This window comes from Natrix helvetica, assembly GCF_964273705.1.
Source record: "Natrix helvetica genome assembly, chromosome: 3".
NCBI lineage: Eukaryota > Metazoa > Chordata > Lepidosauria > Squamata > Natricidae > Natrix > Natrix helvetica.
The window spans coordinates 30743914-30764455 of record NC_138549.1 but is presented as its reverse complement, the minus strand read 5'-3'; the positions used below and the strand labels follow the sequence as shown (position 1 = coordinate 30764455).

The window sequence follows — 20542 nt, the reverse complement described above, 5'->3', positions numbered from 1 at the left end:
CCTGCACACGACCCCCCTGCGCTCCCCCCCTTGTGGCACGCGAGCCAAAAAAGGTTTGCCATCGCTGGTCTAGGCCTATATACAACTCACAGAGCTGCAGGAGTATAACTACAAATGAAAAAAGAACAATTAGAAATTCACTAAAATACTCATAATAAATTGGATAATTTGCAAACTCTATTAACTTAATTTTAGTTCTATCCTGTTCAGGAAATCACTGAATAGAAGTAGCACTTCCTCACGATTTCCTGTACTGCCTGTACAGCTACAATATTATATATCAGGTGATAAACTGGGGATTTGCAGTTGTAACAAGAAATGAAATACATGTCGAGACGTTGCAATGCAAATATCACCCCTCACATACTTGCATGCTGTATTGTAATACTAGTGGAAAAGCTTTGCGTTGCGATATCTCAATGTCACAATGCAAATTTCATCATTTTAATTGGTGTCAAGATGGACGGCTGAAAAGTGTCCACCTTGAAGTACGCCAAGCCATAATTCTCATGAGTTCATGCTATGTTGGCTGTGATTGCTAAAACCTATGGTATTTCCTGAAATTTAGGAATAAATAGGAACAGAAGATCACTCTTGAACACAAGTAGAGTTCTCAAGGATTATTGAAATTTGTACCTTTAGACTGTTAGCTCCAAGAGAAACAAACTTAATATAAATGAAGGATCACATTCATTTGTTCCCTTGAGGTATATCAAAAGTACAGAAATACATTTATGCATTTATGCAGTTTTTATGAACAAATTTCATTTTGGGAAATTCTAATCTTTTAAATAGAAAATTAAAAATATTTAAAGAACAGCAATGAAACACCAACATTTTTCTAATTGCATTCCCTTAAAAAACACCTATAGATAATAGCTTTCAATTTTGTTTTAAGCTCAGTTTAAAGTAGAAGAGGAAGAAAAATGTGGAACCATTTCTGCAGAACGTAGTCATTTTTCATGCACGGATGAAGTAAAACAATATGCAAAACTCTCTCTAGAGGAATGGAAAAGGCACATCGACCAAGCAGAAATACTTATTGACCTAGAAAAAAACTGTAAATTATAAACAATGTAATTTACGAAAAGAACACTCCAAAACTATACTCCTTTGCCATTCACTAAAGCTGTCCCTCTTTTTCTTAACTTCCTCATGAGCCTACAGAAAAACTGCTCAGTTCCTTTAAGAGCTGCATTAACTTTAATTAATAAACTGCTTAAAGGAGCTGTGAGGATGCAGTGGTTAGAAGGCAGTACTGCAGGCTATCTCCGCCCACTGCTAAGAGTTCAATCCTGAATTCAAGGTTGACTCAGCCTTCCATTCTTCCAAGGTTGGTAAAATGAGGAACCAGATTGTTGGGGACAATATGCTGACATTGTAAACTACTCAGAGAGTGCCGTAAAGCACTATGGAGCAGTATATAAATAATTGCTATTGCTAAAGCAGTGGCAGCCTCCCTGCCCCTCCCACCCATAGAAGCCTGGAAAAAATTAGACTGCCTTAATTAACGGCCTTAATTAATACAAATATGTTGTGCTTCTGATTGTGGGAAACCTGATGCACTTCTTGCAAGTCATTTCCACATATGTTGTACTCACTTACCTGGACACGCAATTAAAAATTCTTTGCTGTTAACAGAATAACATGCCTTGATCTGCTTTAAATACTTTCATATTATAAACGTAAAGGTAAAGGTTCCCCTCGCATATATGTGCTAGTTGTTCCCAACTCTAGGGGTGCTCATTTCTGTTTAGGTATAGAGCTAGTGATGTCCAAAGACATTTCCGTAGTCATGTGGCCGGCATGACTAAATGCTGAAGGCGCATGGAATGCTGTTACCTTCCCACCAAAGGTGGTCCCTACTTTTCTACTTGCATTTTTACATTCTTTCGAACTGCTAGGTTGGCAGAAGCTGAGACAAGTAACGGGAGCTCACTCTATTATGTGGCACTAGGGATTCAAACCACCGAACTGCCGACCCTTCTGAACGACAAGCTCAACATCTTAGCCACTGAGCCACCGCATCCCTTTATTATAAACGTACAGTACCTTAAAGATTAACCCAAAAAAATCATAGTACAACAGTGACAAACACTTTCCTTGTTGTCTCAATAAAATAAGGCCATGTCTAGAAATCAAGCTCAGTTTGAGTGAAATGGCCAATCGCGTACAGTTCTCACAGACTGCCTGGACAAGTCCCTTCAATTTTCTTGGCAAGGTTTTTCAGACGTGATTTTCTGTTGCCTGCTTCCTAGGGCTGAAACTAGGCCAGCATTTCTCAACCCATAATTCTGGGAGTTGCAGTCCACCCACCTTAAAACTGCTAATGTTGAGAACTAGCCCAAGGTCACCCAGCTGGCTTTCTTCCTAAAGTCGCTCTAGATCTCAGTCTCTCTGGATATACTGTAGTAGTGTAGAGCAGGGACGTGCGGTCAGGGGAGGCAGGGGAGGCAGAGCCTCACCGCTCTCATCATGAAAATAAAAAAAAAGGGGGAAAGGGAAAAGGTGCTGAGGAGCCTTCTGCACACGTGGTCCGGGAATGTGTGCAGGAGGCTCCTCTAGCCTCAGCCTCCCTCCTGCACATGTGGTCCCATTCCCCACCTTCCTGAGTCAACATGAAGGGGACCGCGGTGCGTGAGCCGTGGTCCTGTGGAGCGTGCTCCGTGGTCCCCTTCATGTTGACTCAGGAGTCAGGAAGAAGGGGAACGGGACCACGTGTGCAGGAGGCTGAGGCAGCTTAAGCCTCCTGCACACGTGGTCCCATTCCCTGCCTTCCTGAGTCAACATGAAGGGGACTGCGGCTCGCGCTGATGACGTCACCAGCCTCACCAGCCATAAACCTCACCGCACATCACTGGTGTAGAGAGCCAGTTTGGTGTAGTGATTAAGACTGGAGGCTGGAAATCAGAATACCCTGGTCCCAATTAGGCACAAAACCAACTGAGTGAACTCGAGCTAGTTGCTTTCCCTCAGCCCTAGCAAGCAGGCAATTTTTTGCTTACTTTGTTTATTTATTGTTTTTATTATTTATTTATTTTATTATTTTTTACCTTTTGTCAAATGATGGGCATGTGTTTTATCCCAAGAATGTTTAAACTCAGTTACTGATGATTGACCCACTATCTCTGCTTTTGGTTCCAAGCTTTCACTACTCTTTCTGTGAAGTAATACTTCCTAACATTACATTTGAACTTCCCTCCTGTTAGTTTGAGATTACGTCTCCCCATGTTCCTGATTGTTGCTTAATATTGAAAATCCTGCCTTCTAGAACCTTCATATATTTTACAGTTTCAGTCATGTCACCCTTTCCCTTCTGTCGCCCAGGCTGAACATATTCCATTCCTCTAATCTCTCCTGATATGTTTTGTCCCTCAGAACTTGCACAAATTTTGTTGCCCGCCTCTGGCCTTGCTCAATCTTATCAATATCTTTTTTTAAATGAGGTCTCCAGAACTGGACAAGGTATTCTGCAAATGAGGTCTGACTGATTTTATATGTGAGATTAGGACCTTTTTTTTCCCTATTGGTGATCCCTCTAGTGATGCATTCTAGAATTTTATTTCCCTTCACAGCTGCCTGGCCACACTGTTTACACATTTTGCAGTCATCTGCTATGAGCACACCTAAATTCTTTTTTTCCCCTGTTGTTCTGTCTAATACTGAACACCTAATACTGTGCTCTGCTAAAGGATTCTGTTTCCCTAAGTGCACAATATTACCTTTAGAAACATCGAAGAGTGGTTTCCACATTTTTGATCAACGTTTCAGCGATGTGAAATCATTTTCCCTGTTATGAATACCCCAGGAATGGCAATTCTATCACATACCTTTGTGTCATCATCAAAAAGACAAACTTTACCTAACAATCCTTCTATGATATCACTTACAAACCCACTGAATAGAACAGGAGTTTGACTGAGTTTTGTGATCCACCACTTGTGACTTCAGACAGTGCCCCATTAATGAGCATACACTGGGATCTATGCCTGAGCTAACTTGCTATCCACTAAACCACCCAGTGGCTAAGTTTTAACCTGTACATTTTTTATGAGTTTGTTGTGTGGAACTTTATCAAATAGTTTTCCGGAATCCAGCTAGACTATGTCTACAGCACCACCCTCATCGAAAACATTTGTGACCTTGTTAAAAAAAATCAGTTAAATTAGTTTGACATGATCTGCACTCAGTAAAGCCATGCTGCTTTGGGTCCATAAAGAAGTGTGCTTTTAAAATGTTCATTAATTCCTTTTTTCGGGAATGATTCCATTAACTTTGCTATGTATTTATTCATGTATTCTCACTTTAGCATTGATATGTATCCTTTTTGCAAGAAGATAAGCTGCCAAAATGAACTGTAGTCTAGAAAAGACAGCGCCATAATAAATTTGCTAGTTTTAAAAGTATTAAGGCTGTATATCAGTGGTCTCTGGACATTGGCTGGCAAGAAAATAAGAAGTTATTCATCAGGCAGGAAGTTGTACTATAATACGGTAGCGCACCATTCACTTCTTAACATATCACATATTTATATCCTATAACATTCTCTGATTTTAAATGATGCTGTTTTGCATGCTGTAGTTGAGGGTTGTGGCTCTTTACACATTCGGAAAGATTTGCCACTCTAAAAATGGTGGTTTTAATCTGATGTGCTAAAAGTGACTTTCTTATAAAGCGATTAAAAGCATTTCAAGACAGTGTAATGGTCTGCATAAAGGAACAAATGTTCTAGCATTAGCTAGCATTAAAGGGTGAAGAACTATTGAATTTAGTGACAATTTCTTCTCATTTTGGTACTAAAAAGCAAAATGCCAATGTTACTTTTATTGACTTTTAGTTTATTTTTATTTATTTATGGCTTATTTGTGTATCTATTATATTGGCTTGTTTAGGGCAAGTTGAATGATGTAAGAAAGGGAAGGAATGGCCTTGAGAAACAAAAGAAAGAGATGCTACTAAAACAATGATCAGATAAAAGGTGCTCACTCTGGGCTAAGAATATAAGGTGTGTAAACATCTTAGGCAAGCCCTTTACACAAAGATAAGGAGCATTCAGAGTTGCAATGTTCTCTTATATATAGCTTTACAATAAAAGTACAGATGTGACATTGGTTTCCTGCTCTTTCTTGAAGGGCTGACAGACTTTGACAGCCACCATGGGAAAACTGTTTCTTTAAATGGCCCTCAACTACAATAAAAGGATCCATATCCTATTGCATAAGGAGTGCTTTCAAAATCCAGGTAGAAATTAAATCTCAATAATAATTCTATAAATCAAGACCACAATCCTTGTATGTTTATTCAAAAGAACATCCCCTATGTATAAGTAATTTTTACTGAACAATAGACAACAACCAGGTAGTCAATGACCTTTTTTGCCTTCATTCTTCTCATATTGCAGGTTTTTTTTCCAGCAAGAAAAATGAAATTTGAAATGACTGTCTGCCTATTTAAGCAGGGAGTGTAACAAAATGGCCTATCAGTACCCTATGGAAAGTTGAGGAATCAGCATATACAATCAACGTTAGCATTCAGAGATGTTATGGATGAAATTAAGTACCCTTTCATTCTTTCTTGTCTTTTTTGAATATACACTTGCACTCATCTGATCTGTTATGCTGATAGTTCCTATATATAAAGTTATTTTAGTTCAGCAGAAAAAATATCTACAAAGATAAACCCAGTTGTAGTTTTCAAGTTATTAAAGAGACCCCTTCTGCTTATACTAAATACATTGTTTGCCATAAACCTAGACAGGAAGACTCCCAAGTCATCATGAAGAGAGTGCTAGAATTAAGTCTCCTTTTTCAGTGAAACAGAACTCTTAAGAGCCATTGGTTCGATATCTACAGGAAGTGTAAAGTTCAAGTTACAAAGAACAAATACTGCCTGCTATAATACCAGTCTTACTGGTTTGTTTTCTACTCTAACTCCAATCTTGTTTGTCTGTAATCTTATTCCCAGCTACCTTAAAATTTCTGAAAGATAGTACAGTGAACTTAATTCAAAATGGATTTGAGTAGCTATTTACATTACAACATACTACTTTGTAATTTTCCTGTCATAGACAAACTCAGAAGGTCACAAATAAGAGACTACTTTTTAAAACAAAAGCCAAGCCATGTGCCTTAAATACAGCACTAATATCTTTCTTAGCACCCATATATTAACTTTATTATGATCACAGACCACCATAATTACATTTCTTATATTTCTTATGGCGTATGATTCATGTACTGCAATCCCACTTGCGTTGGGAACACTTTATTTAATTATTTATTTAATCTAGCATATGTAGTTGTCCACTTCACCAAAGCAATTCTGGCTAGTGTACAATAAAGCTAAAAATATAAATAAATGCATAAAACTACTTATCATTATTAATTATAAAAACATTTAAAAACTATAAAAAGATAACAGAAGAAGGGATATTATTAACACTGAAGCCACATCACAAGTTCACCTTGGGCTGAGAAGAGAATGCTATGGTAATTCTTAGCTACTTTGTGGAGAATCATAGCTTATCTATTATCGTGGCTAATGACAAAGTGTTGCTTGGTGCAAGTCAAACATTCTTCCTTTTGGCAGATTGATTCATGCACACAGTGAGATAACATCTTTTTGTTCACTTGATGGATAAAGGGATTGATATAATTCCTTTTTTACTGCTCTGTATAATATCACGTACTTTATATAAAATGTTTTATCACATAACTGGATCAAATGCCGTATTCCATAATAGGCAGCGGTGGGCTGCACATTTTGTTACCACTGGTTTGCCCCGTGCATGAAGCAGGCGCACGTGTGCCTTCCACCCATGCACCCAGCCTCAAAAACATGCCTAAATAGGACAGCAGGGTGGATTTCTGCTACCATTTCGGGCAAACCAGTCTGAACCAGCTGAATACCAACTCTGATAATAGGAAACCACCAATGGCACATCCTTTGGCAATATGAACAATTGTAACTTCGTTAAATGTACATTACATTTATTTATGAAATGTCTATTTGCGGTAAGTGAAATCTTCAAAAATACACACGTATCAAGAAATCTCATAAGTATATTTATTGACCCTTGATCCTTACTCTTAGTTTGCGGCTCTGCTTTCGAACCAGTTTGCCATGATGAATAAAATGAACGGGACACTGATTAATTGCATTGTCAGCTTTATGACGAAGCCAATCTTCATATCCCTGAATGAAACCGCAAAGAAAAGATACAATCAAATGTGTGCTAGAGGAAGAACATGCCAAACTACTGGTGCATGGTGACCAAAACAATTGCATAGTTGTCTCCACTTGAAACTGGCTTTCTTTTTTATCCTTTGGCCTATTATGCACCATAAATTAGAGAAACCAGGAAAGAAAGAAAGGAGTGAAGAACATTAATAAATCTGTATCCCAAAATGAAGGAAGAACATATACTCAGAACTTTAAGAGTAGGATCTCTGCTTCCAGAACTGAGTTCCCTTCCATGCTTGAAGGGGAGCAGAACTCTTTCAATGGGGTGCATAAACAGAGCTGAAATCCCAAAGATTTAAACTCTATTTGTGCTCCCCACTGAAGGAGTTCTTTTCTCATGCATGGAGAGGAGCTGAACTCCTTCAGAAAGCAGTTCTTTCAGCCAATCCCCAGAGATGAGAGGGAGCCAAAATCCAAGCAGAGGGTGAAGAGTCAACACAGTAAGGTAAGGAGTGCTGACCATCTGCTTAATGACCTATTTGATAGCTCAATGACTGAGATTCCAGTCTCAATTGTAGTCATAAGTCAAGGACAACCTGCATATAAGAGGGGTGGGTCTTAAACGTCATGGTCCAGTTCTATCTAGACCTTTTCTGACATAATTCATGCAAGTACTCCTGTTGGGGAGTGCATAAAGTATTTCACGGACATACTAGAATTTTCAATGTTTATTCACACTGAAAATTATAATTTAGTATAAATATCAATAGTTTCATTGGAGTTCCCACAACACTCAGGAATCTTAGAGTTCAACACAAAATTCAGTTTGTATAACTATTTATTATTATTATTATTTATTAAACTTCTAGACCGCCCACTCTCCCCGAAGGGACTCAGGGTGGTGTACAGGTACAAATTTAAAAACCATACACTCGATAATATACATAACTAAAATTGAATTAAATATCCCCTGTACAAATTTATAAGAATTAAAAACTTAAACCTTAAAACCAAACCATAAAATTTAAAAATATTTAAAATTTAAATGTTTTAATGTTTAATATTTAATGACTAAAAACTATTGCAAACTATTTCTGAAAATATGATATTATTGCAGTACTACTGAAGTACTTAGAAATTAATTCCATAGCATAGAGTAGAAAGTATTATTCCAATATATCAGTATCTGCATGTTTGTTTTCAGGCTCCCCCTCCCCTACTTAATTGTAATTGTTTTATAATTTCCTTTTCATCAATCAATTCATCCTTGACAGTAACAAATCAATGGGTAAAGGATAAATAAAGAAATATAGTTTTCATATACCTTGGGTATAGCAAATATAACTACTGTAATCAAAAATAAAAATTGAAAATCAACAAGTGAGATATGCTTTCCAGAACAAGGGAAACCCTTTTGCCTGACTAACTGGGGAATTCTAAAAGTCCACACATCTTAAAAGTTATTGAGGTCGGAAAACATTGCTTTAGGCCAATCATCTCTCAGTCCAACTGAGGGAATGTAAAGGCAGATGGAATCAAACATGACAACAATCATTGAAATGAATGAAACATTCAAAAAAACTTTTTTGAAAACCATGCAGTCATGATCGGCCTCCGGTTCTGAAACTGAAAAATTAAAATTCTAAAGAGTTAAAATTCTTACCTGTTTTATAGCTGTTACAGTGATGACAAAGAAAAGTGGTAGCCCGCTTGTCACTGGGCTGGTTGGAGTGTCAATAATTAACTGGGAAATAAAGTGTCACATTTTTTTTAATAGAATGTGGATTTCAACGAAAAACAAATGTAAACAAAGAATAGTGTTTTCAAACTATAATTTTATAAAAACAAACATTGGGTCTTGAAAAGCAGTGAGGTACAACTTGACAAGGCAATCTGTCTGAATAATGACTATGCAGCCTAAATATTAAGGAAATTGCATAGCTTGAAGAAATCCAGCCATATTGATAATTTCAAATGACTGATGGTGTTGTTAGGTATAATGCGTAAATACAGAGGAAAATCTGGTTTGTTGCTTAGCCTGAACTGAATTACGGTTCCTTGAAATATACCTTTCTGATGCAGGGACGTGCGGTCAGGGAGGCAGGGGAGGCAGAGCCTCACCTCTCATCATGAAATAATAATATATAATAATAATATCCACGAGGGAGTTTCATATATATAAGAGGAAGAGGAGGGAGGAGGAGGAGCGCACGTGGGGCGGTGCCAGCTGGGCAACTGGTGGAGGCAGGAGGGTTCTCAGAAGCGCCAATAACCTTCCTGCCTCCGCTGTACTTTGCGCGCTCTTCGCGACTGCAATAGATGTCCAGAAGTGGCAGGGGCTTGATGACGCCGTCGCAGCTGCCATGCGCGGATGGATGGAGGTAGCCAGAGTGGCGCCGAGGCAGTTCGGCGGACGAGAGACCGAGGATCAGGTTGCCTGATCCTCCATCGCTCGCTCGCTCGCTTTTTCGTCCGCCCAGACCCCTCGGTGCCACTCTGGTTACCTCCGTCCGGCCGCGCCCAGCAGCGACGTCGGCGACATCATCAAGACGAAGTGGCTTGGAGGCGAAGTGTTTTCAGTGCTTTTCTGTGCGTCTGGCGTTTAGGTAGATAGCCGGATGTCCTAAACGCCAGACACAAAGAAAAGCACTGAAAAGCAGCTGATGTCGCAGAGCGCGCTCAGGAAGGCGGGGAATGGGATCACATGTGCTGGAGGATGAGGCAGCCTCAGCCTCCAGCACACGTGGTCCCATTCCCCGCCTTCCTGATGACGTCACCAGCCTCACCAGCCATAAACCTCACCGCACGTCACTGTTCTGATGCATGTTTTCACGAACACGTTTAGTGCTTCATGTTTAACATTGACAACAAAAGTGTACTTTGTTTAGTGATTTTGCACTGCTCCTTCCCAAGGACACACACCATTCTGAATTTGAAACAAACTGTTGTGAGTATAAAATGAATATTGTGGCTTTTCCAGAAGCTTTTTTTTTTCAAAGTTTCCAAACTCCAAATGCAGATATTTGCAAAACAGGGATTTTAGAGTTTGGAACATTTTCTATAAGATCAGAGCTGCTATTTCAAAGTCAAAAAGGAAAGTTGCTACAGGTAGTTTATGACTTACAGCAATTTGTTTAATGACCATCTGAAATTACAACAGCACTGAAAAAAGTAACATGAGCATTTTTCACACTTATGACCATTGTAGCATCCCCATGGTCATGTGACCAAAATTCAGATGCTTAGCAACTGACTCATGTTTAAGATGGTGGCAGTGTGCCAAGATCATGTGATAGCCTTTTGCAACCTTCTGACAGGCAAAGTCAATAGGGAAGCCAGATTCACTTAACATCCATATTACTAACTTAACAATTGCAATTATTCACTTAAACTGTGACAAGAAAGGTCATAAAATGGGGCAAAATTTACTTAACAATTGTCTTCCATAGCAATAGAAATTTGGGGCTCAATTATGGTCATAAGTCAAGGTCTACCTGTACTTTCCTTTGCATTTTTCCTGTACATGGCTTATATATCTAATATAAAAAAGAGGTGCATTTTACCTGTACAAGAAAAATGATAAGAAAGTAGAAGTTTGCTATTCTTCGGAACTGCTCAAATAAGTTCTTCGGTATAAAGTTCCAAAAGGTGTACTGAAAAAGATGGGAAGTTAAGAAAGGCTAAAACTTAATTTACGAAGGAATTAGACATAATTTATTCCTTTGTATGTCAATAGTACAATATATTGCAAAATGTTGGGAACAAATTCCATACTTGCAAAATCATTCTATGATCATACAAAGATTATAAGTTACCGTATTTTTCGGAGTATAAGACGCACCAAGGTTTTGAAGAGGCAAATTTAAAAAAAAAAGTTTTTGCTCTCTGCAAACCTCCCCAAAACAGCCCGTTTTTTGCGAAAACAGGCCCATTTTTTTTCAAAAAAAGAGCATGAATAGCCCTTAGGAGGCTTGTAGAGTGCTCATGGGGGGGGGGCAAAAACGAGCAAATTACGGTCCATTTTTTCCTCATTTCTGCCCTCCCCAGCCCCCAGGAGCTTTTTGAAAGTCTCCATAAGGCTCTGCACAGCCATTTTGGTGAAGGGGTGGGTGGGTTCAGGAGGCAAAAAATGCTGTATTCAGTGTATAAGATGCATCCAGATTTTCAGTCTCTTTTTTGAGGGAAAAGAACCTCTAGCTAAGAATCTGCCCAGTTCAGAGAACCCACAAATCCCACCCTTGGCTGGCCCTGCGCATCCTGCCCAACCCACCATGGCCACACCCACCCAGCAGTCAGGCAGGGAACCCCCTGCTAAAAATTTTGAAGCTCACCCCTAGGAATGCTAGGCTGGTGGGCAGTTACGCCATTAACCAAGGCTTGTGTGCAAGGCAGGAAACTTTTTTGAGTATTGGCAAATTTCAATAGTAAACAGCAATTTTTTATTTCAGTGCCAGACGTCTATAATTAAACGAGAGACTTTGGTGCAAAAATTAAAATTGTTTATACAAAGAGGGGCATGTGTACACTGAAGCCAAAAGGGTAAGAACAATTAAATAACCATGACACGGGGAAGGAAAAGAGTAAAGATATAAGGGAATACCTTTGATGAGACTATTCTGTTGTCTGGATACCTCTGCAGAATGTATGCTTCAGCACCTGGAGGGGGTTCACGATGCCCAACATAAATTGTCCGATTGTCTACCCAGTTCTCTTCCCCAGCACACTGTGAAGAAAAAATAACAACTTAGCCAGTAGTTCTATATCAGAGGCTTGGTTTTGTTGTTGTTGTTGTTGTTGTTGTTGTTGTTTTGCTTTAGGGAGCATTCCCCTGATTTGAAGTTATTCTTTCTCGGTTTGTATTTTCTGTTTTAATGTACTGCTATTGTGTTCGTATTTTTGTATGAGGCACATTTTACACCATATTTTAATGTAAGCCTCCAAGGGTCCTTTTTATTGGAGCAGTATAGAAATATATTAAATAAACAAGTAATAAATAACTGAACTAATGAAACATGCATCAACTCACGCTTCATGTAGGATTAAAGTTCCATCTCCTAAATCTCTAATGAATAATATCCATAATATGAAATATAATAAATATAATAGATAGATAGATAGATAGATAGATAGATAGATAGATAGATAGATAGATAGACAGACAGACAGACAGACAGACTGATTGATTGATGGCTTAATTATACCTTACCCAGAGATGTGTGGTTTATGCATTTGATATAGAAATAAATAAACAAAACAGTTTCCCAAATACTGAGATGGTAGGTAAGCTGTCAGAATCCTATATTCAAAACAATAATTACTTTTGTATTATTCATAAATATTATATATCAGGAAAGTAGCTCCTATGTTAGAATATATAACGTTCTTAAAATAGATCGGCTGTAGTCCGTTTTAGATATCCAACCAGGTTCAAGGATACACTACTAGGGCTTGAGTTTGCCTCTCTTGCAGAGAAACTAGAGTTAAGCCAATGCTAGTGTTACCTCACATTTTGAAGATGTGTGTATATTGAATAGTTCCAGTCTTTTTCTAAAATTTTGTTTAAGGTACTTTCATTCAGAAGTTTCAGAGCAGATGTTTCTAGGGCCGTGATGGCAAACCTATGGCACCCATGCCAGAGATGGCACACAGAGCCCTCTCTGTGGGCATGCACGCTATCACGAGCTGCTCTTCTGTTTCTGGCACGTGCATGTGCACCGGCCACCTGATCTTTGCACGTGCCAGAGCCCTGGAAACCTGAAGACCAGCTAGCCAGTGCACATGCGGGCTCCAGCCACCTGGTCTTCGGGTTTCCGCGCTCCGGCGCGTGCGACCAGCTGGCCGGCACGCATGCACATGCCAGAAACCAGGTGGATGGCGTGCATATGCACACCAGCCAGCTGGTCTTCAAGTTTTTTGGGCTCCGGCACGCATGTTCCAGTATGGGCACCCGGTGCTGAAAAGGTTCGCCATCACTATTCTAGGGCAATTCAATCAAAAAATAATTAAACCATTGATTTTATGATTTCAGAAATCTCTGTCTAGGGGATTCTTCAAGTTAATTAACTTGGATTTTAACTTTCAATCTAGCTATATAGTGAGTGCCTGAACACTAGTACGTATATGAAACTGTACTTTAAAGAGTCTTCCACAAATTTGCCTTGAATTGAATCTGAATGAATGACAAAAGCAAAGCTGAGGAATTTGCAGATCACATCTATTTCTTTTAGAATAAATGACAATTGGCTGAGTCCACTCAATATGTTAATCCAGCGGCCTTAACTTTTTGGGCACCAGGGACCGGTTCCATGAGGAGAGGTTTTTCTGTGGACCGGATGGGGCCTGGTTTTGCAGATGGGGCTTCATTTGTTGGAGCAGCCTGGCTTCTGGAATGCTGCAGACTGGTGCCAGTCCACGGACCGGGGGTTGGGGACCGCCATGTTAACCGTGATTTTACAAACCGCTATGCTTCTGTTTGCAGAATACCCTCTGTCAACTGAACAAAATATGTTGACAGTCTGATAATAATGAGATGATAGGAAGTTTAGATCAAATCTTCACTGGTTGCAGTAGAGTTATTTATTGGAACAGATTAAGAGCTTTCCCAATAGAAACACTATAGAAACACAAATCCAGGAAAAATATTTAAATTATCCTCTTTAATCTAACAATCCTTGTATTTCACCTCTCTTTCCATTTCATCTCAACTTTTCTGACAAGAAAATTCTGTATTTCCATAATTATGCAGAATTCACACACCCATAAATCTGATACCAAATATGCACACATTTAGGATTAAAATTAAATACTACACTTTCTCTCAGTTCAGTAAAAGGAGACAAGATTTCTATTAAAACTCTTTAAGGTTATAAACAGCAAAGACTTCTGAAGCTTATACCGTTCTAGATACTTGTTTCTTCATCTACCATTGGAGGAATATGCTCTATAGTTATATAAGGGTATGTGGGAATGACCTTGGAAGACAGGAGAAAGAGCCACAAACTAAACTATGTCAGGACAAAAGCAACATAGAAGGAATGGGGCTCTGCCAAAGATCTCAGAACAAAGCCTCCATAGTTTCTTGAATTGTAAAGACGAGGGAGAAAGAGATGTACTTTCAGACTTGAAAAATTCTTCTAATGAAACCTTACAGTAAAGATAAAGATAATATTCTTGGTGTACTTCATGTCTGGACTAGCTCAAAATGCTCACAATAATCTATGGGAATAAAAGAGAATTTACCTTGTTGTTTTTCCCCACTAATTGGCCAAATTAATACATTAGCATCAGAAAAAAATAGCATAATTCATCCTTGAAACAGAGTACAAACATGGTTTTTATTAAAGTATAAATCTGAATCCTAATAAAATATAGCTCTGGGGCACCATTCTGTATATTTAGCACAGTTCTCTAATTCTCATAATAGCTTTTGACATTCAAACCTTCAAGGGAATAGAAACCAGGAACAATTTATATTTCTTTTTTGGTGTGTGCATCTCTGTATATAAAAGTTAAATTATAACCAACATGTTTCTATTGTCTTCCATTTAGAAACTAGCATTGTTATATTATAATGTACTCTCTTAATTTGAATATCCTAAACCAGTATTTACACAGAATGCATTGCTCTGCTTAACTAAAAATAGCTGCTACAACAGCTATTAAAGATGTCATAATGGTCACAATTAAAACCCCCAAAGGTTTTACATATTGCATCAAGGAGAAACCTGTCACTAAGAGAATAGTGTTTGTTGGGACTGTGGCAAGTTTCAATTAGATTACACTAAAATTTATTTACATCAACATCATTGATTCCAATAAATATAGTTGGTGTGTGTGTGTGTGTGAGAGAGAGTGTGTGTGTGTGTGAGTGTGTGTCTAAGTGTGTATGTGTATTGTTCTGTACAATTGTATTTGATTTTCGGAGATTGCCTGGAGAAGTCTCTGGTTTCTTGGTAAGATTTTTCAGAATTAATTTGCCATTGCCTGCTTCCTAGGGCTGAGAAAAAGAAACTGGCCCAAGGTCATCCAATGGCTTTGTGATTAAGGTGGGACTAGAACTCACAGTGGCTAGGATGCTCAGTGGCTAAGATGCTGAGCTTGTTGATCAGAAGGTTGGCAGTTCGGCAGTTCGATTCCCTAGCGCCACATAATGGGGTGAGCTCCCATTACTTGTCCCAGCTTCTGCCAACCTAGCAGTTCGAAAGCATGTAAAAAATGCAAGTGGAAAAATAGGGACCACTTTGGTGGGAAGGTAACAGCACTCTGTGCACCTTTGGCATTGAGTCATGCCGGTCACATGACCACAGAGACATCTTCGGACAGCGCTGGCTCTTCGGCTTTGAAACGGAGATGAGCACCGCCCCTAGAGCGGAAACGACTAGTGCATATGCGCGAGGGGAACCTTTACCTTTACTTTGAACTCACAGTCTCCCTGTTTCTAGCCTGATGTTTAGCCATTACATCAAACTGTTTTTCAAGTATATATATATATATTTTCTCACCAAAATATTTAAATAATATGTACCAAACATAAAAAATAGAATAGCTATATTGACCAAACTTTTAAAGTATAGCAAAGTAAAACCAAAGGCACATAGTGTGGCTCATCTTAATAGGAACTGCCTGGAATTCTGTGAATGGGGCCGCCCAGTTCTCTTTTAATTGAATATTGATATACTGAGGAATACTGGTTTCAAATTACATCTTTCACAACCCAGTCCTGATCTAGACTGAGAGCTCTCATGGGATATTTTAGATTTTTGTGTGACATAATGCATGTAACATTATTTAATCCAGTCTTCTGAAGCAGGATGATTATTCTAACATCTCCCCAAAGAGCAGGGGTGTCACATTGGCGCCCCACAATCTGGATGTGTCACTTGCAGGCCACACCCAGCCCAACTCAATGAATGGGGAAAACGTCATGAAATGTCACATGATGGCAATGTGATGCCATGAGTTTGACACCTGTGCCATAGAGTACTGTCTTTCCCCGAAAATAAGACAGGGTCTTATTTTCTTTTGACCCCTGAAATAAGCACTTGGCCTTATTTTCAGGGAGGTCTTATTATTTTTGAGGTGCAGGAGGCGGCGAGCGTGGTCACCTCATGGCTGCTCTGTTGCAATATTTTTGGGGAGAGATTATTTTCAGGGGAGGGCTTATTTTAGCGCATGTACTCAAAAGCCCAATTGGGTTTATTATCCAGGGTGGTCTTATTTTCAGGGAAACAGGGTAACAAAACATTTAGAACCAGAGTGAATTTTACTTCTAGTCTTGAGCTGAGAGTCAGAATAAGATAAGTCCATTGCAAACTGAAGGTTCTTTTCAGCCATTCTTCTTTCCGCTAAGGAGTCAAGTAGCACGAAGCTAGGCAAATAATACAGAGATAGATCACAGAAAGGCAAAAACAAAAGAATTACTCCTCCTAATCCCAGAGAGAAATTATGTTCAGGAAGGACTGGATTAAAGGCATAATAACAGGTTTTGCCATGTAACAAATCCACTAAGACATCTGTCCTTCTGATTCCAAAGGTTGCTTTCTCCTACTGCAATTTGCAATCTATATGTTGGGAGGTGAGAGGCATGGAAAGGAGTCATCCCTAATCATATGAGGATAGAAGATGGGAGACCTGCATGGAAATATGTATTCTTCCCAAAGTAGGGTCATGTAGGGAGGATAACCTCATCTGCAAGGGGAAACCATTTGAATGGTGCATTTAAGGAGTTATTGCACCTCATTACAGCTTTGATATTGATGATGCTGGGATATGGCAAGAGCAAGGATGGAGTATCCCCCAAAATGGTACATCTCAAGAGTCTTGGTCTAATTCCTTGTGGTCAGACAAGGTAGACCTTTCCATTATCTTATTTATTTATTTATTTATTTTATCAGACTTATTAGTCGCCCCCTCTCCCCACAGGGACTCGGGGCGACGTACACAAGCAACGGTCTACGGACTACAAAGGAGGAAGTAAAAATAAATAAATACAATAATCAGGGAAGTTAAAACCCCAATAAGAATAAAAGTTTAAAAGCTAACGTTGACAATTAAAATTAACCAAGGGGTGGAACAGTTGTCGAGATTATGCCAGGCCGGCTAGCTGAAACAGGTGGGTCTTCAGTTTACTGCGGAAGGAGAGGAGATCGGTTGTTGTCCTGATGTCTGGGGGGAGGTCGTTCCAAAGGGTGGGACCCGCCACAGAGAAGGACCTACTCCTGGGCACCGCCCTCTGACAGTCTCTAGAGGACGGCACCCGGAGAAGGCCCCCTCTGTGTGAGCGAATGGGCCGCAGGGATGTATGGGGCAGGACACGATCCCGCAGATAACTAGGCCCTATGCCATGGAGCGCTTTAAAGATGGTGACTAACACCTTGAAGCGCACCTGGTAGGCCACAGGAAGCCAGTGCAGCTCGCGCAGGAGAGGTGTTATATGGGAGAACCTCGATCTCCCCATGATTACACGCGCGGCTGCATTCTGGACCAACTGCAGTTTCCGGGTGCACCTCAAGGGGAGCCCCATGTAGAGAGCATTACAGTAATCCAGATGAGACGTCACCAGCGCGTGAGTGACTGTGCGCAGGGCCCCCCGGTCCAAAAGGGGACGCAATTGGCGCACCAGGCGAACCTGGTGGAACGTCCCCCTCGCCACGGCTGCCACATGATCTTCTATAGTCAACCGGGCATCAAGGAGGACGCCCAAATTGCGTGCCCGTTCCACCTAATTGTTCATCCCCGATGGCCAGCGATGGAATGTGCTGGTTGTATCGGGGAGCCGGGAGCCACAGCCACTCTGTCTTGGAGGGGTTGAGCCTGAGCCTGTTGTCACCCATCCAGACCCGCACGGCTTCCAGACAACGGGACATCCCTTCGACGGCCTCGTTGGGGTGGTTTGGGGTGGAAATGTACAGCTGGGTATCATCAGCGTACAGGTGGTATCCCACCCCAAAACCACGGATGATCTCGCCCAGCGGTTTCATATATGTGTTGAACAGGAGAGGTGAGAGGATCGACCCCTGAGGGACCCCACAAGTAAGGGGCCTCGGGGTCGACCTCTGCTCCCCTGCCAACACACATTGCGTCCGGCCAGAGAGGTAGGAGCGGAACCACCGCAATACGGTGCCTCCGATCCCCAACCCCTCCAGACGGCGCAATAGGATACCATGGTCGATGGTATCGAAAGCCGCCGAGAGATCTAATAGGACAAGGATGGAGGAACAACCCCCATCCTTTGCCCTCCAGAGATCATCCACCAACGCGACCAAGGCCGTCTCAGTACTGTGACCGGGCCGGAAGCCGGACTGGCGCGGGTCTAGATAATCATCTTCCTCCAGGTGACGCGGGAACTGTTGAGCCACCACACTCTCAACAACCTTCGCTAGAAAAGGAAGGTTGGAGACAGGACGATAATTTGCTAGCTCCTCTGGGTCCAGGGAAGGCTTCTTGAGCAGGGGTCTCACCACCGCCTCTTTCAAGGCGGTTGGTAAAAGGCCCTCACCCAACGAAGCGTTCACCAGCCCCAGTAGCCAGCCTCGTGTACCCTCCCAGGAAGCCAGTACCAACCAGGAGGGACACGGGTCCAATAAACATGTGATTATCAGTTTGCCTTCCCTTGTGGGCTTTGTCTCCAAACATACCAGCTCAGATAGAGCAGATTCTATCATTCTTCAGTAATGTCATATGAAATACACTTAGATTCATATAGGATACAACTATTTTGAAACTTTATAATCCAATTGATTATAATTTCAATTGAGTGGGATGACAAGAGGCATATATATACATTTAAAATGTAAGAAAGTATCTCAAAATAGATATATTTCATATGATATTATTAGACATGATATTATATAATATATGATATGATATTAATTTGTTTTCCATCCTTGTTTACTCCATATATGTTGAGACTATAATTCCTTAAATTCTCAGCTAAGACAGCTTGAACCTGGTCTTGGTATGACCAAAAATTCTGGAAGTGCAATATAAATCTGTCTAGAAGGAATTAGCATAGAGAAAGCTGTTTTGGAGAAAGCCTCCAAAATTAATCTCAACTTCTTCCTTGTTCCACAAAAGTTAATTATTTTAAATTAATTATTCCTGTTTTAATGGCCCCACTGGACTATAATATTGATACAGTTTTTATGTTTTAATTGTACACTGCTCAGAGTTGCTCTGTGAATGAGACGGAAAGTCTCAGATTTGATATATAAATAAATAAAACAAAATAAATAAAAGTAATACTTAAACCAGCAGCATACAATATTAAAGCCATTATTCTACAATCCCCTTCCCCAAATTCTAACAATAAATAGGTAGTAGAATAGATATTGCTGCAACTCTGGATAACATTTATCAATATATAAACTTTAAAAGGATAACAAAAGACAGTTTTCCACCCTTTGCCAGAGCTCCATCAGAAAATTCCACTAAGACCTTTGGACAAAAAGAACACATGCACAAAAAGAAAAGAATAGAAAAATCATGCATCAAAATGGACAGGGTAGTGAAGTGTATCCATCTCTTTGTACTTTATTACTTAAACCCATTAAAAGGTACATCCAAGAAACCATAAATATGCCTTAGCATTATGAGTTTCTAATAATAACCAAAAGCTCAATGTACCGAAACCAAGTTTCATTGGCACATCAATGAGGAAGCATTACTTATGCTTTCTCTTGCTCCAACACTGTCAGCAAAAACAGAACCCAAAAACTAGGGGGGGAAATCCATTAAACTGTCTTTCCATCACATGCAAAAATACCGTTTTCAAGAATGTTATCTTTATCAAACTCAAAAGTTAAGAGAATAATAATTTATATATGACTTTGAGTCTAGCTTAAAGGTCATAAAAGTTTAACATAATCAAAAGCTTTCAGAAAAAGATGAGGCAGAATTTTCACCAATATATGTCACTTGGGTTAAATATTGGGATTTTTAGAGATTTGTGCTTTTAAGAATGTATTCAATAAATAAAAGCCTATCACCCAATATTATGTAAGAGGTACAACCGCATTACTCTAATTTAGCAAATACAGAAGTACAGGTAGTCCTTGACTTATGACCACAATTGAGCCCAAAACGTATACTTTCAGTGAGAATTTGCTAAAGAGTTTTGTCCCATTTTACGACATTTCTTGCCAAAGTTGTTAAGTGAGTCACTGCAGTGAATAAGTTAGTAACCTGGTTGTTAAAGTGAATTTGGCTTCCCCATCGACTTTGCTTATCAGAAGATCGCAAAGGGGGATCACATCACCCTGGGACGCTGCAACGGTCGTAAGTATGAGGCAGTTGCCAAGTATCTGAATTTTGATCACATGACCATGGGGATGCTCTAGAGGTTGTAACTGTGAAAAATGGT

At 39.9% G+C, this 20542-nt stretch overlaps 1 protein-coding gene across 4 annotated transcripts in view; it reads right to left on the bottom strand.

Annotated features, from left to right (window-relative positions):
• The window catches only part of ATP11A (ATPase phospholipid transporting 11A), a 147072-nt gene that overhangs the window by 58775 nt on the left and 67755 nt on the right, over positions 1–20542 (bottom strand). For all 4 annotated transcript variants that reach the window (XM_081946419.1, XM_081946418.1, XM_081946421.1 and 1 more), the window contains exons 2-5: positions 11783–11905; positions 10746–10835; positions 8846–8926; positions 7087–7194 (exon numbers count right to left, since the gene is read on the bottom strand). In XM_081946419.1, the coding sequence (XP_081802545.1) occupies positions 7087–7194; positions 8846–8926; positions 10746–10835; positions 11783–11905 (402 nt within the window). The remainder of the gene's footprint in view (positions 1–7086; positions 7195–8845; positions 8927–10745; positions 10836–11782; positions 11906–20542) is intronic.